Consider the following 17,811-nt stretch of genomic DNA (forward strand, 5'->3'; position numbering starts at 1 on the left):
GTTAGCCAATGGCTGAATGTCTTATTTCATCATTTCCAGCAACTGTTTCAGCCCCCCTCTGTTAGGCTCCCTTTAGCTTACATGCCCCCCCACCATTTATCTAAATACTGCATGCGACTGAATCATCCTTATATGTAAAATCCATTTAAGGATCAGGGTTTCCGCTTCATATAATTGATCGTAGCAGTGCCGGACAACAAAATAAAAGCCCACCACACCGTAAAAATTAGGGGTTTTTTTTCTATCTAGTAACTTTTCTAACAACTGATATCATTTAACCAATAAAACAAATGAGAGCTGGTGTGCACTGCACTAACATACCCCTTCAAAGAAAAATAATACAAGTCATTCTTCATTCCAAGCTCTGAAGTAGCCGTTTTGCCAATACATAAATCAACATACAGAAGGATACAGAAAAGGCCTGTGTTGCATATTTCAGAATCTAATGCCTGACAACATGCTGGCAGCAATATCATAGAGCTATAAGTCAGCTACAAACTGATCCATGATTTTGTGATGTGTCAGTACGCCCTTGCTCTTCAAATGTACACTGTCAGAAAACTAAAGCAGAATTTTGTTTGGCACTGTTGTGCTGCTTTGAGCATCTTCGATTAGTTGCCCATCTGATTCCTCCAGCAATGTACTCCCATTTCACAATTTGAGCTGACAATACAAATTACTAGCTTGGCAGCTGTAAAGCAAAACATTAATTTAAATTTCACTGATGCTCAGCTCTTATTACTTCCTTGTGTGTACTCTGAACTTGTTATTTGTAGTCTTCATATGGCCATGACTAGCTAGGAACCGAAACGTCTGCATACTGTTCCTGTCACAAAGATTTTAAAAATGGTTGTGAATGGACAGATATCACGTGGTTGTACGGCTCACAACTTAATCAACTGTGATCTGTCTGCTGCTATATCCATCTATCCATCAGCCCCTTTTACACTGACTGTGAACGCCGGCACTTTTCTGCCAATTTTTCAAGGTCACTATTCTGTATAAATGGCATAGACATGGAAGGGGGGCATAGTCCTTCTGCCAATATTCCACCTTCTTAAGCAGAGCTGTGTGTGTAATGGGAAGGGATCTGAAATGTGACACTCAGTTCTTCTGCCCTGTTGCTGTCTTGTATTTTATACATCAGACCAGACTTCACGCTGTGTAAAAGCACACACAATGTCCTTCTTTGCTATAAAAAACAAATACGGATAAATGCTAGGTCTTCTTTTGAATTTTGGATGCAGACATTCTACAGGATCTCTGTACAAAAGAGGCTATAAATAGACAGATAGAAGACAGATCTCCCAACTTTGCAGAAATTTTACGAGTACTACCCCCCATAAAATTTTTAGTGTAATTAACGCATGCGCATCATGGCACGCCACACCACAGTTAAAAGGATTACATTCAATAACATTTGATATCATCGTTGCAAGGGCCTGCTCAACAAAAGTACTGGAATTGGGAAAACCATGTATCTACATTCAATGACACTCACAGTGCAACATCACAGACGGCAGGACAGGAAGACCTGGAAGTGGACATCAACAGGGGAAAAAGGAAGAACTTTTCGGGGTTTTTTTGTTTTGTTTGTTTAAAAAAATAAATAAATAAAAATACAATCAAAGCATTGTAATAATGTTATAATAACTGCTTTGATTGTACTAATAATTATAAGAATATAATTATAATATAGCAATTATGTTTTATATTATATTATATTATATTATATTGTGTCTTTTGCAAGTTGCAATAGGCCAAGCAAAAATGCGCCAGGTGCCGCAAATGACCCCTAGGTCGCACTTTGGACACCACTGCTATTACAGCAACAGAGCTTTTTGGTTTGTGTCATAAGAAATGTACAACATTATCTCATGTTTTTAAACCTTATTTAACAACAGAACATAAAGTTACTGACTTAGGAGGATCTGGTTTCATTTCATTTCATGCAGCGATACATAAGCGATTAAAAAAACGTTCATGATGGTTCCTGAGCTGCATGTAAGCTCATCATCATTTAGTTCCATCTTCTCGCTGAAGGTTTCAGGTCATGGTTCGCCAGTAGCACCGGCTAATTTGCAGACCTGATAGCATTTGTTCCATGAGGTGATGTTGTCACTCCATTTGCGTCTTGTTCTACCTCTTTTCCTCTTTCCCTCTATTTTTCCTTCTAGTAGTTGAGTTTGAAATAAGCTGTGTCTGATTGTGTGTCCAAAGAACATGTTTTTCCTTTCCATGAGGTCCATCAAAAGCTTTCTCTGTTGATGTGCCATTGTTAGTACTTCCTTGTTGGTTTTTCTTTCTTTCAGGATACCTTTACAATTTTCCGGACACACCACATCTCAAAAGAGTCACATTTTTTGCCATTAGTTTAGTTATTGTTCAAGTTTCAGAGCCATATAACAAAATAGATGTTATGTTATGTAGTCTAAACCTTTGGTCTAAGGCTATTTTCCTTGATGTTAGCACTGAGTTTATATTACTGATAGCCCTGCAGGCTACAGCTATTCTACTGTACATTTAATTTCTTTTTCAGATGTGTTCAGTGGTCAAAATGCTTGCCTGTTGGTCACTGTCCGGTAGGGGCGGGCACTGATGTAATAATACATTTTTTTCTAATATTCTCGCAATCGACCGACTCGTAATCGACCCCTGTTCTATAGTATAGTAGCATACCATTCTATTTTAAAATACAAGACGGTCAAGGGTCAATTTGCTTTACTTATTCGTAAATTGACCTCCATTATGACATTGGGCGGGCTACCTCGTAGTAGCAATAATTAGGTTAAAGCAACACAAGATTTCTCTTACTATGTTAAATAAAACAATACTCACGGTGCAAGGTGATGGAAATGTTGATGGTGCGGATGTCTGTGACTGTCTTGAGATCAGGAATGCTGGCACATTTCAGCTGCGTGGCTGCGGGTGTTTCACCCACATCGATCCAGCAGACGGTCTCCTTGGCATAGATGAAGTCCATTGCCATGGTCTGCTTGGTGGCAATGGAAGGCAGCCTGGATGTGGAGCCGCTCAAAGAGGTACAGCGGATGTCGTGGAGGTTTGCAATCAGCAACATGGGAAGACGATCTACTGGCTCTGGGGATGGTGAAGTGGTATTTGTAAGTAGAAGTGACAACGTGAAGAGGGGGTGGACATACTGTACAGTAAGGGGTTTCTGTCGCACTTTTTGCGGTCTTACCATTTTTGGCTTTGCAGGAGCGGTTGTCTGGCTGCAGCAGGTAGCCCTCCACACAGCTGCAGGTATAGGATCCCTCAGTGTTCTTACACGTCTGACTACATGTCCCATACACACTGCACTCATTGAAATCTACCAGGAGAGAGACGTGATGGTATATCAATGAGAAAAAGACTGTGCTTACATATGTTTTCTGTGCATCCCAAATGCCTGCTCACCTTTACATGTCTTTCCATCTGCAGCCACCTCATAGCCATTGCCACAGTAGCACTTGGGTCCATCGTGAGTCACGGCACAATGAATTTGGCACCCATGGGAGGCACAGGCCAGAGCGCTCTCTACAACATAAACAAATAAAGGACATTAAAACACTGTAATATGTAATATTAAGGGCAGAATATCCTAAATGATAAAAGAGGCAAACCTAAGCCTTTTAGGTAATTGCTTCATTTCTTTTGAATCTTATTAATCCCAGCCACAGCATCATATCCTATCATATCTCCTCTGGGGGATTAGATTGGATTGTGTTGTGCTTGTGTGTGCAAGAGTGCAGGTGTAGTGCATGTGCATGTATGCGTATTAACTGATGGAGGTGATTTCAATGTGCATGTTAAGTCAAGGACACACTTGACAAGGAGAAAATGAAATAGGCATGTTCCCTATTGGGGTAGCTTGAGTAAAACGAGGAAGGGTGGCCACTATAGCCGGAGGTCATCAATCAGATGCGTATAAATAATAACACAGCTTCAATTACCCACATGAACTCAAGCTCAGAGAAGCTGGAGCGTTCAAGCATGGATCCACTCAGAATGCGCCTGTAACCCACACTCAGTAGGCCTGACACCAATGTTAAGAAAAACATCACAGGAAGCCAGAGATTAACTTGTAGGGGAAATTGGAGAATGTGAAGTTGGTGAAGGATGGAAGAATTAATTTATATGTTCTTGGGAAACTTATACAGCCTATATCATTTAAAAAGTGCTCATTTTCATGTCCATTTATCACTTCCTCCATACATTGCAAGCACGTCCAAGCTAACCCATAGAGTCAATCCCCTATCAGGATATTGACATTTATAGACATGAGATAGTGCTAAGAAAAATCAAAATAATAAATGAAAGGATAAGATAAATGTGGTTGACACTGTGTGAAAGTGCCAAATTAAAAACATCTGAAGTGCCACAAGTGCTATTAGCAAAGAAACAAATTAAGATACACAAAGAAATTCAGGCTGGTTAAGTCCTGAATCATCCTCTAGTTATGCTGTTGTAGGCCTAGAGTGCTGGTTGGGGAGGGGGGTCTCCCATTTTCTCCCACATTTCTCATTATTAGCAGCCATTGTAGTTGGAATAGTCATTACAATGACAATGTTGGAACTCAAATGTGTGGGGAAAAAGCTGCTGAGTGTTTGCTTCTGCATCACCAAATAAAGATGACACGCGGATCTTTCAGCATTACATTTAGACAATTATTTGTTCAAAAAGTATAGCCACATGGCCAAGCAAACAAAAAAATACATACATACAGTACATACATACATACAAGTAGCACAATTAAATGCACCCCCATGTGAAAGCGGATACAGCTCCTAATAGTCATACTGGTACAGTTGAGACAGATTAGGCCAAGTAAGGCTCTTTCGTTATGTAAAGCCAGTAGCACACTGGGCCACAAAGGCCCTTTTGTTGCAACCCCACTGAAAGGAAGAGTCCCCCAGCAAAATGTGTGGCCCGTATCAAATCCATTCACCAGGTCTCACACTGTGAAAGACCACTGGCAAGTGGAGGGCTAAAGCTCCCCAAAAAACGCTGACATTTTTTTTTTTCTATTTTGGTGTATGTCACCGTATGAATACCGCTGGATTATATCAATGTTGACATACTGTATCTGAAGGAAATGTTTGAAATTGCATTGTACAAAAATTATGTGAGGGAAATAACTGATTTGTTTAAATAGTGGTTTTTAGATCTTTATTGTTCTAGACCAGAGGGTAGACTTTATTGAAGCTTCTTGAAAGAGCAATGTTTTTATGAAAATCTCTCACTTTGATGAGTAGTTGCCCCTGATTTAGTAAAGGTTTCCTTATTTGCTGGTCTGTTTTCGGAATAGAACCACTCAAAAGAAAGGAGCACATGCGTTCAGTTCAAAACCTACAATGCCGTAGACATTTTAACAGGTCAATATGCACCATCCCTTGGAGGCTGTCCATGCTGAAACATTTTCAGGTCAAAACGGAAAAGTATTTTATTGTTTCAGCCTTTCATCCACACAAAAACAGCGTTCTTGGGGCCCTGAAACAGTATTTTGTGAAAACGGCTTCCAGAGTGGGAAAATCTGAAAACACTGGCTTGTCATTGGCATGTAGAGAAGCAAGCCACTGCTTTCTGAAAACGATGACTTCACCAACCTGTCACCATCACGTGACCAGAAGTGACAAGCCGACAAAATATCTAAATGCTTCGACTGGCATGGCTCACGCCAATCGGCATTCTCCTGATATTTTTTGTCTTACACTCCAAAATGAGTGGCAGAAGCAATTCCCCTTCGTTGTCAGTCTAGACAAGCCTGGGAAAGCGGAAGACGATGGACTTGATGCGCATGTGTTCTTTCTTCTGTAGTTTTGCTGTCACGTGGTTCTGTGTGCATGTCTGTTGACAGCACCACACGTACTGTAGGTGTGCCTTATGTATCACATTGTTTTCACCCAGTGATATGTTCCCGTTTGGATACAACTATTCACTAATCCGACACATTGTGGACATGTGTTTTTTTTCCAACCTGCCAAAAAAGAAAAAAGAAATAAAATCCCAGGAACTTTTTCCGTGTGGACAGGGCCCAAGAACAAGTCTGGCTTTTGTCAATGAATCCATTTGTAGCTGAGAAAATAAGAATGGCTGGAGGTGGGAAGAAGAGAAGTGAAAAGCTAGAGGGCTTCAAGATAGGAGGTGTGTTAGGACATTCCACCTCCTAGAAAACAGCAGCAGATGTTTGACCAGAGGTTAATGGACAAAGCAAACAAATTAGAAAATGACTTAGAGAAGGCCTTAAATCCTAAACAAGCGTGCCAGTTCCATTGATTCTGTTATCGCATGGATGGCAATCCTCCATTTCACTTATCGAAAGCTCCCAGTAAAAGCAAATCGTAAGAGTATGAAGCAGTGCAAGAAGAACATGTGCAAAAGTACTGAAAAAAATTCACATTTTTCAGTTTTCTTCCATTTGTGTCCATAGCAAAGGATTCTCATCACAGGCGCTGTATGTGATTTTTCTTTAGCATGTTAACATGATGTCATAGACTGCGTAGATTCTCACTCATCCAGGTCATGGTAAACGGTTTCCTCAGTTCATGAACGTTCGATGAACTGAAGAAGCCTTTTGGACGAAAAGTGAAACATCTTCAGCAAACAAGAAGAGTCCAGTTGCGATTCAACCTTTGCAGATGACGTCATAGTGACTTAAACATGTCATTTGAGGAGCTAGTCTCCAAAAGAGAAATTCCTTTGAGGCGTTCCCAAGAGAATGGTACAAATGTGAGGCCACAGCGACCTTGAACTTTGACCGCTAAAATAATTTGTGCCAAGTTTTCGTAAATTCCCTTCCCCCGGCTTTCCTAAAACATCTCCTCCGCAAGAGTGGGATTAGCTGAAAACAAGGCTGCGACCAGGGTGAAAACATAAATATCAGGCATGTTTGACAAGTACAGAACATGTTTCGGATGTGTCCTTCGCTGCTCTGAGCTGCAATAAGACCATGCTGACATGCATATTTGCTACATTTGTCTTCTAATGGTGATTGTCCTCCGTTTGGCTTTAAAAAGAGGCAGATCACTGACAGCATTAGTGACTGAAACAAGGAACAGAATCCGTTGATCAATGAATGACAATTAATGGAAATATGAGCATTGATAGACAAAGATACTGTAGAAGGATCCACTAACAATATAATTTCTGGCATTTGCCGTATAAAAGCTGACATTCATATGACAATTTTATGACTAATGAGAAAAAATCTAAGATATTTATTCCCCCCGCCCCAAAGAAAAATCAAAATGACTCAATCTCCATTCTAATTCACAGTACGTAACTAAAGTCATTGTGTAATCACACTACTCCAGTGTGGGACATTGGAAAGACGGTTATTCCCAGGACATTCCTACCTTTATACCTTCCCTGTGTGGAGACAGGTCTGCACATGTCCCCGAACTCTACCTGCACGAGCCTCCTGTCATCCACACAGCGAGACATCTAACTGTACAATACGTTTAAAAGTACCCCTGCAAATGTAGATTTTATTCTCTTTATTTTATATGACATAATCCATTTCATTCAAATCATTATAAGTGAGGGACAATGGATAATGTCTTTAAAATGTATACAAATTAGTGACTTGTTGTTGTTAGTTTTAAACGGCTATAAAAAAACAACAACAACAACAACAAAAATATCAAGTAAGGATTCTCGATGTCTAACTGGGTTTAGTTAACTAGTTTGAATAAAATTGAGACAATTATTGAGACACAAGTCTTTAATAATTCAGGTATGGGGTTACAAACCTTACTTATCTTAACTCTTCAGTTCATTTTGGACAATTCTATGCTTCCAATTTGTGGGAACAATTTCAGGAAGCCTCTTTTAGGTTCCAGTGCACAAAGGCATGGCTTGGATGAGTTTGGTGTGGATGAATGTGACCTTAAACCCTTCAGGATGAACTACAAAAGAGACTGTGAGAGTCCCTCTCTTAGGTATACAGTACATTATTCTCACAGACATACTCTAAAATCGCAGTCCTCCGAGAAGAATGCAAGCTTTAATATCTGCAAAGGGGGACTAACTCCATATTTTCTTCCATTTTTAGGTCCTGTTGGTCTGAAGACCAGGTTGTTCTACACTTATGTCCATCTGTGTTATTCTGTGAAGAGTGGATTGACTGGAAGTAGTTTGCAGGACCATGGTCAAACGAGGGCAAAGACATGAAATGCAAACACAAACAGGGCAGTGCATTGAGTAATGAGCAAACAGTGACTATCATGGCCTCAAACAGTGCAAAATGCTGCCCCAGACATCAACATTTAGACTTTAAAAACAAACAACATCCACAAAGTAATATTTCCAAATATTTAATGGAGCTCCTCTTCATAAATCATCCCTTGCTTTCACTTCCCTTATGAGCTAAAAAGTGCTGTATTGTTCCCACATTCAGTGATGGCCACAGCCTGACAGTAAAAGACACAACAGGTCTTGTCATGCAAGACAAGCCTAACTGCAGCCAATAAACCCATTTAGGTCAAGACCCGCTCATGAATAAAGATGAAAATGTGGCCATTCCACAGGCTGCTTCAAGTCGCCTATGACCGAGTCAAATTCCATACTTACTGAGACATGAAGGACAATGACATCCAACTGCATGCATAAACAATTGCACTACAATAATAAAGCTTCCATTTAAGACAGCAAGAAAAGGGGGGAACGCTTTCAAGAGTAGTGCCATGACCCCATTTTCCTCTTTTGCCATATATCATTCACTTCTGAAGGATGCAGGACCAGGACCTTTGCCCTCAGGAGAAGCCCCATCACCCACACTATGACGCACAGCAGGCCTGCAAATCAATGCCTATGTGATTAACAAAAAGCAACATAACTGCCAATAATTACAATCATGCATTCATTCAAAAAACCTGGAAAAATATTGTAGTTTTACAAAAAGACAACCTAACATCAGAAGCCTGTCTATTCATCATAGAGTATGGCTGGTTATGGATTGACCAGGTCAATCTGACCACACAAATATGTGACCCAGAATGGCTTCCTGTTATACTGGTTTAATATTAATTTATTAGCACAAGTAAAACCTTTGACATTTTCCAACAGAGACCTTGCAGTCCAACAGTAATACAATTGAGATATTGCATTGTTTTACTAAACTAAAAATCACTTTAACAATATAGGGCTCGTAATCTTACTTGGTCCACCACTAGAACTCAAACTGAACATCACAAGAATGCAAAGCTATTTCACGTAAAAACATAAAACACAATTGCTGCGAGATCAAATTCCTTCCAGAGTTGTCTTTCTGCGCCCACTTTCTGAACACTGGTGTCAACAACTTTGAGCAGAATTACATGGACAGAGTGAGTGACAAAGTGTGCTTTCAGACATCAGCACCAGCTTGCACAAGCAAGCCAGTTTGTACAAGCAAACACTGAGATGGTTGTGAAAGACCAGAACTTTCCCTGAAATGGGTTCTGGACACACTGATGGTGTATGTGTGGGTGTGTGTTGGGTGGGGGTGAGGGAGATGGGTGCGTTTGGGTATGTGTTTGCAAGAATGTTCCCGTGTTAGTGTATGTTTGGGTGCACGTGGGGGCGCATGCATGCATTATATAGGTTGTGTTGACCACTGCCTTACTGAGGACTTCTGTGCTCAGGACGGAAGACAGGCATGTTGTGATTGGCTGCCGGTATCACTGAGATCTCAGTGATCTCTGGTGTGTAGTACAACATTCACACATTGACTCAAACTGCAGCAACATTAAAAATGAATCTGGCTCTTGCTTTGTGTTACAGCAGCGGATGGATAATTGAAATGTTTACACAGGCCACCAAAAATGGATGTGACTGACCGTGTATGTAGTCTAATCTAGATGTCATGTAGATGAAAAGATCTAATCTAGAAAATGGATGGATGGATGGTGCTGCAATGCTGCCTCTGTCCACCAGAGAGAGCCAAAGGAGCCCAAAGGGCGTGCTGACGTCATTGCAGCACCCCCGCAGGCACCAATGAATGCGCTGCTCAGACGCAATGCATTATGGGAAAACCTAAAAAGAACTTTTTTTTTTCATTTAAACTCGCATTTGTATACGTTTGTATATTTCTCAGGTATACCTTTTGAGTGTTAAGTTGCTATGTGATGAGTTTAGTGTTGTTTGTCAGATGACACGGTGTGTCAGACTGTATTATTGTTATACTGTTATACAAAATGACCGCCTGCGATTTCCCAATGGTTGACAAGCTCGTCATGAGCGCACTGATAGCTCGTGATTGGCTCCTGCCAAAGAAAGAGCTGCCGTTTCCTCACTGACTTCCGAGCAGCACAATATTTTAGATCTGCACCGATTAATCGCTGATTAATTGATAATCCAATTAATCGACAACTATTTTGGTAATCGATTAATCGTTTCAGCTTTGACTTTGGAAAAAAAGCAATCAACATGTTTGCCTGTTTCTGACATCTTGCAAAGCAAACCCCTGCAGTGATGTGTGCGTCGAGCGAGCGAGAGAACATTCCCACGCAAAGTATGATATTTATACACTTGTACTTGTGCGTAGGAAAATGTGTACACTTATGCACAACTCTTACCATGTGTACACACGAAACCTAGTGGTAGAACAGTGAAACTACAAATAGCTATGGCTGTGCCTGTCCAGCACAGGCCATATCATCTAGCTACATACTTCACAACGGGACCATCAAACAAGGCACCACCCCTCCCCCCAGAGCAGACGAGCCGATTCCAAATGCAAAGCCTGCCCCAAAGTTGATTTATTTGTTATTTCTTATTTATTTTTTGGTGATGCACATGGAGCAGTCTGCCAGTGACTTGTTGATTTGCAGAGTGTTTGTGATGTTTGTCAGTTGATTGTTTATACTTCTCTACTTCCTCTTCCTCGCCCTCTCTGCTATGATTTTGCAGAGGGAAAAAGTGCCTTCATGCATTCCTAAAGGGATTGCTGCCAGGAGGTGGAAATTAAAAATGATTTTTTTAATCTAATTTATCGAAAAAATAATCGCCTGATGAATTGATTGTTAAAATAATCGTTAGTTGTAGCCCTACAATATTTAAACAATTCTGAAATAAAGCAGATATCACGAGATTAGAACTTAGCCATAAATTTGTCGCACCGCTCTATAAACCGCAGGGTTCAAAGTTTAAGCAAAAAGTAGCGGCTTATGCACTGGAAATTACGGTATGCCTTCATTATTTGTCCATCAAGTTCAAGTGTTATTTTTTTATGTGTGAAAAAAGTTAATGTAATTAAATATTAATGTATTAATAACAGTGTTTAACTTATTTTTAAGCTTGTATGACATAAGAATGTGAAATGTTTTAAAAACTGCCAGTAAATATTGACAGTTACATTAAGTTTATGTAAAGAGTGAATGCGTCTGTGTAGGCTCTCAGTCGTACAGGAGTTGTCCATCGAGGAAAAGGCTTCTTGAGACGTCATCTGTACTTCTGTGTAGAAGGTGTCGGACGTTTCGCTCCTCATCCGAAGAGCTTCGTCAGCAAACTAATAAGTGCTGGTAGCTTAGGCCTTAAATACAGTAAGAGTGGGCGGAATTGGTGTGCCAACACCCTCCTCCTATTGGTTCGTTACACTAAGCCTGCATTCCTCATCTTTACAGTGGTATAATCCTATCCTGTTATTCACACCTACGATAAAAGGGAAGTGTCGCTCCCTGAATTGGGTATGAACGACTCTGATACTGGCTTGTTAGCATCTATTGTTCTGGCTCGGCCCTGCCTTCACCTCATTTGCAAGACTAAGAGCTGTGGGTTTTGGTCTCAGTAACCTGCTGAACACAGGGTCCAAATTGAACCTCAAACCACCATTCCGATTCAATGATGGGTTCTGTTGTTTGACAAAAATAGCTTCCTTTACTCCTCTTTCAAACCATCTGTTTTCTTTGGCCAAAATCTTTACCTCGCTGTCCTGAAAAGAGTGATTGGTAGCTTTCAGGTGTAGATGTACTGCTGATTGAGGACCACTAGCATTGTCCCTGCGATGTTGATAAAGCCTTTTTTGGAGCATTTGCTTAGTTTCCCCAATGTAGTGCTCTTTGCCGATCATTGAATCGGAATGGTGGTTTGAGGTTCAATTTGGACCCTGTGTTCAGCAGGTTACTGAGACCAAAACCCACAGCTCTTAGTCTTGCAAATGAGGTGAAGGCAGGGCCGAGCCAGAACAATAGATGCTAACAAGCCAGTATCAGAGTCGTTCATACCCAATTCAGGGAGCGACACTTCCCTTTTATCGTAGGTGTGAATAACAGGATAGGATTATACCACTGTAAAGATGAGGAATGCAGGCTTAGTGTAACGAACCAATAGGAGGAGGGTGTTGGCACACCAATTCCGCCCACTCTTACTGTATTTAAGGCCTAAGCTACCAGCACTTATTAGTTTGCTGACGAAGCTCTTCGGATGAGGAGCGAAACGTCCGACACCTTCTACACAGAAGTACAGATGACGTCTCAAGAAGCCTTTTCCTCGTAAAGAGTGAATATTGCAATGGCTTTTTTGCTGCCCTTCTTGACACCAGGCCATCTTCCAAAAGTCCTCGCCTCACTGCGCAAGCAGATGCACTCACACCTGCCTGCTGCCATTCCTGAGCAAGCGCTGCACTGGTGGTGCACCAATCCCGCCGCTGAATCAACTTTCAGAGACGCCCTGGAGTCTTCTTCTCAACAACTGAACCTCTCTCCTTGAAGTTCTTAATGATCTGATAAATGGTTGATTTAGTTGCAGTCTTAACAGCAGCAATATCCTTGCCTATGAAGCCCTTTCTGTGTTAAGCAATGATGACTGTGCCTCTTTCCTTGCAAGTAACCATGGTTAATAAAGGAAAAACAACAACTTCAAACAGCCCTACTTTTAAAGCTTCCAGTCTCTTATTCTAACTCAATCAGCATGACAGAGGCATCTTCAGCCTTTGTCCTTGTCAACGCTCACTCACCTATGTTAACCACAGAATCACTAAAATGATGTTGCAGGGCTGAAATGCAGTGGAAATTGTGTTTTGGGGATTAAGTTCAGTTTCATGACTAAGGGGGACTTTACAATTCATTGACATTCATCTTATCACTCTTCATAACATTCTGGAGTAGATGCAAATTGCCATTATAAAAACTGAGGCAGCAGACTTTTATTAAATGAATATTCTCAAAACTTTTGGCCATGACTGTACTGCTGCTGTTTGTTTTTACTCTTAAAAGTAAATTACACTACAAAACTGTGGTGGGAGCTTGAGAGAAAATACTGAGAGAGTAGAAGAATACTAAGAAACAAAGAGCGATACAATCTATGGACCCAATATGTTCCAGCTGCCATTCTTCTATTGTCTAGAATTAATAGAAGAGGATTCTTCTTCGGTTGCATCAATGCTGAACATCCATCATTCCCACAGGGTTTGAAAATATGTAGCAAAGAACTAAGCCGAGTGATAAATTAATGACTTTTTTTCCCTAGAAAGAAGAATTTCATTGTGATTGCCCAGGCCAAAGAGGGATAGCTCATTAAAGGGCCTAGTAGAGGAGATTACTGCATAGAGATTGTAGCTTTGAATGGGAAGACATGAAGGCAGCATTTTGCTCAACAACACAAATTGCTGCGTCTTTTTTAGAAACACAACAGAGGGCAACTTCTGAGTTTTAGGATGTTTTTAAAGAGAAAGCGTACAAGTGTACAATATATTACCTCTACAGTGAGGGCCCTCGTCCCAGCCATCGGAGCAGTCTGGTACTCCATCACAAAGTTTGCTCATAGGAAGGCAAACGTCGGCATCCAAGCAGCCATGTTCATTGACGGGACACTGGTTCACCTTGTTGTGCAAGCCTGGAAACATTTACATTACATACATTTATGAGGAATCGTGCATTATGAAGTCATATCAATTCCTTATGTAGAGCACGATGTAAACTATCCACAAACAGTAGTTTCTGTGTTACTACAACATGGTTTGACAGAAGTCTAAAATAATACCATTTTAATGATGCAAGAAACTTTGTGCCTACTTAATTCAGGTTCAGGTTACGTTGCTTGTACTTAATTTCTGTATTTATTTTGCCCTGTGCCAGTTTAGAATATACAGTACAGTAGATGCCGTCTCTATGCTTCACCGTCTCCCACACTTCTCTCCATTTCTCAGCTCACACTGCAGAGCAAACAGTTTGCTTTGGATGTTTTTCCTTCTTCCTCCCCCTCCTGCACTTCACTCTCTCTCTCTTTCTGTTTCTAACATCTGCTGACCCATTTTGCCAAAACACTGGGAGCAGAGAAGGTACAGTTCACCTCCTTCGGTGGAAACAATATGAGGTGCTCTGCGGGTTATGCGGCGGATGCTGGTGGAGTAGGCTTTCAAAGCATGGTGTCTCAACATGTAGCTGCAACTCTTGTGCTTAAATTACACATTTTTGTGAGTAAAAACGCAAACCTTTACAAACAGGACTCAAAGGGGAAGTTAGTAGTCTCATGTAAACACATTCAGGAATTTAAGAGCACAAGGCTGTCATTCAAGATCATAAGCATTATTAGTAATGCTTCTCCAGTGAATCGATAATGACTTAAATTGTGTCACTCTTAACATGTTACTCGCAACATTGTCTACAAGGGCTCGATCTCTGCTACAGTTCATTAGATGCTGCAGGTGGACCTAAGGTTGTGGCCATTGAGTCTATTTTACATTTACCTGAATGCATGATTTAAATCTAAAAAAAAAACAAAACAAAAAAACAGTGACAGTGTGGGAAAAAGTGCCACTTGGAAAAAACCCCACTAATACTGCACATATGGGGGAGCAGGAGAGCAGCTCTCCATCTGGGAGATGCTATTATATTAGGAGCCCTCCTCCAGTCCCAGCCTCTAAGCCAGCCTGATTTACATTCAATAAACTGCCAACCCAGGGATTTTGACATGAACCACACTACCAGGAATACACTTTCTTTCATGCACATTGGCACTAACCCCCCCACAAAGGCCTTTCATTGGCCTCTGCTGAGTTTAAAGACTTAATGACACAATATGATCTGCACTGTGCTTTGCAATCAGACAGAGAGCAAGATTATCAGTTGGAAAAGAAGCACATCCCATTACACTATCTCAGGAAACAATCACCTTTAAATTGCGGTCAGCGAGGACATGATGGCATAATTATGTTACGTGTCCAACACACGTTCCAACCTTTCCATTGGCAAGTCAGCCACAGAACATGTTTTTTTGGAAATATAATAACAACCCCTAGAAATACAAAACTACTCTAGATACAAAAAGTATTTGGATACAGAAAGTATCCCCAAACTGTTCCCATAAAGTTGGAAGCATACAATTGTCCAAAATGTAGATGTAAGATGACCCCATTGAAAACTCTTAAGGGGCTGCCCTAAATACATTGAAATGAATGAAGTGTTAAGATTCAGGGGGAAGGGTCTCTCTAAGGTAGGGGGGTGTCCATTACATCGATCGTGAGCTACCGGTTGATCACAAAGGTAGTTTGGGTCCATCGCATAAACGTCACTTCATCCTCCCTGCCTGATTCGCTCTTCCTCCCCCGCGGCAATGGTGAACGTCACATCTCAAACGACACACAGAGATGCAACTTTCGTCTTTAGTATTCTGATTATGGATAAACTAAGCCAGCAGTAAGATGCCTATATCTGCAACAAAAGTTATCCAATCACTTGTAGCGGCTAGTTATGTAGGAAAAAGTGAGCTGTTGGAGGACTTTTCTTCGCGTCATGAACTTCACTATAGAAATGCATGTTTTTTTACGCTTCCATTTCTAAAGCTATTATTTCATGATGAATTGGGAAAATGCCCATTGCTGAATCCGTTTTAAAATGTTGCCGTGACTTCGGCTGGATTGTCTTTTGCATAATCATTTTCACTTCTTGTATATCGGTAATATTTGATAGCAAATGCTAACTGCACGTAGCACATGAACTGTGTGTCTAATGAACGCTACGTAGCTATTTTGATGGACATATTACGGGCACTCAGGTTATGTACACAACTATTGAGGAATTACGTGTCAGTATCTTTATTGCCGTACTGAATTGAATTGTAAATTATTTGTGAATGATGTCAGCTACATCGATTACCTGAAACCGTGAATGTGAAATACTAATCATTAGTATTTAGTATAGTAGTTTAAAAGTTTACTGGTTAGATTTGAGATATATATATATATATATATATATATATATATATATATATATATATATATATATATATATATATATATATATATGTATATATATATAAAAACACACGCACACATGTAATTGTTATATTTAACATGATTATATATTATGTTTTTAGATAGATCATGTTGACTTATAGCTGGCAGGCTGAAAAAGTGTGTGCACCTCGATATACATTTATAATGTATACTCATATTTATCAAGACAGTTAATACATATTTTAAGAGGTAGATCTTTGGGACTAGGTCATTTTAAAAGTAGCTGGCAGGCTGAAAAGGTGTGAGCACCCCTGCTCTAAGGGGTCTCAGTATAGTGTGTAGTTTCCACTAAAAGAGCACAGGTTCCACAAGACTGTCATGAAAATGCAGCTTATGACAATATAAAGGATAAGCAAACTTAGCAGCAAGATAAAGAAGATGAACCTTGTACTCTCCGATCCAGTTTAGGAAGTTGTTGGTGGTGTAGACATTTCCTGATGTATAGAACCAGTAAAACTAACATTGCCTTCAACTTACTGTATTTCCTTTTGTGCACATTGACCCAGTCATGATAATACCTGGATAAGAATATAAATAATATTCTTAATAGTTTATTGCTGTTGTTGATGTATCTTTTGAGAGATTTAAATTTTAGCTGGTTTTTGGCACATTATGAGGTCAGTGAATCAGGAGACTATAAAAACAAAGATATCCGCATACTAGGCTTTTTCTATTTTTTTTCCCCCAATGAAGATTTTAATTTTGGTTATTTTTATATACAGCAATATGTATACTTTCTGTCAGTCCAACAACACATTTCACAAATGATAATGTTAAAGTGGTGATAAAGTCAATCCCATAAACAACCTACCCTAGCAGTAACTCAAACATATGCACTAAAAGTGTAGACCCTGTTTTATATTCATAAGTGATGAAAAATTCTATTTCTGTTAAATAAAAAAAAGAGAAAACATCCCACATTAGATATATTCAGCAGTCTAAATGTTTTGGTCTGGTCACATTGTTTTTGTGGTCAGATTTAAAGGAAATCCGCAGTTTAAAAAAAATAAATAAATTGCCTATCATCCACAATCCATGTGTGAGACATGAACACACATCCCTCTCTCTTCTGTGCATTCTAAAAACATACAATAGATAAAAAAAAGACAGCTCATTACAACACGTAATGGGACACACCTATGCCGCCTACAAAGACTGCAATTAAAACATCTCCAAAAACCTCCAACAAGGTTTTATGGTTTTACATACATAATGTGAGCACGTAGTAACAGGTACATTCATGCTAATGATCATAATAATCATCTTTCCTGCACCGCTCCAGTATCCATCTGATAACATCGCTAGTTAGCTACAAGTGGCTGAGACGTCATCGCACGTCCCAACGTGAGAGTTGCCGATGTGAACAAAGAAAAGTTGTACAGTAGGAGACTTGTAGAATTATATACAAATGTGTGAAAATTTGATTCTAGTTTGATTCACTTTGTATGGACTTATTTCAGGAGAAAAATGCGAATGACAGGGTTGAAAAACATCCTTACACGAGTGCTCCCTTATGCTAGTGACATGCTCCGCTGTATTGCCCTTACACACAGACACCATACAGACAGGTGCTGCCTGTGCACACCAGCCAGCGAGCC

The 17,811-nt window shown here is 40.1% G+C and overlaps 1 protein-coding gene across 5 annotated transcripts in view; it reads right to left on the reverse strand.

The window, feature by feature from the left end:
* Positions 1-17,811, reverse strand: part of lrp1ab (low density lipoprotein receptor-related protein 1Ab) — a 114,032-nt gene that overhangs the window by 62,721 nt on the left and 33,500 nt on the right. For all 5 annotated transcript variants that reach the window (XM_054785859.1, XM_054785893.1, XM_054785885.1 and 2 more), the window contains exons 3-6: positions 13,675-13,812; positions 3,418-3,537; positions 3,203-3,331; positions 2,839-3,099 (exon numbers count right to left, since the gene is read on the reverse strand). In XM_054785859.1, coding sequence (XP_054641834.1) covers positions 2,839-3,099; positions 3,203-3,331; positions 3,418-3,537; positions 13,675-13,812 — 648 coding nt within the window. The remainder of the gene's footprint in view (positions 1-2,838; positions 3,100-3,202; positions 3,332-3,417; positions 3,538-13,674; positions 13,813-17,811) is intronic.

Source organism: Dunckerocampus dactyliophorus, chromosome 1, assembly GCF_027744805.1.
Source record: "Dunckerocampus dactyliophorus isolate RoL2022-P2 chromosome 1, RoL_Ddac_1.1, whole genome shotgun sequence".
NCBI classification, from domain to species: Eukaryota; Metazoa; Chordata; class Actinopteri; order Syngnathiformes; family Syngnathidae; genus Dunckerocampus; species Dunckerocampus dactyliophorus.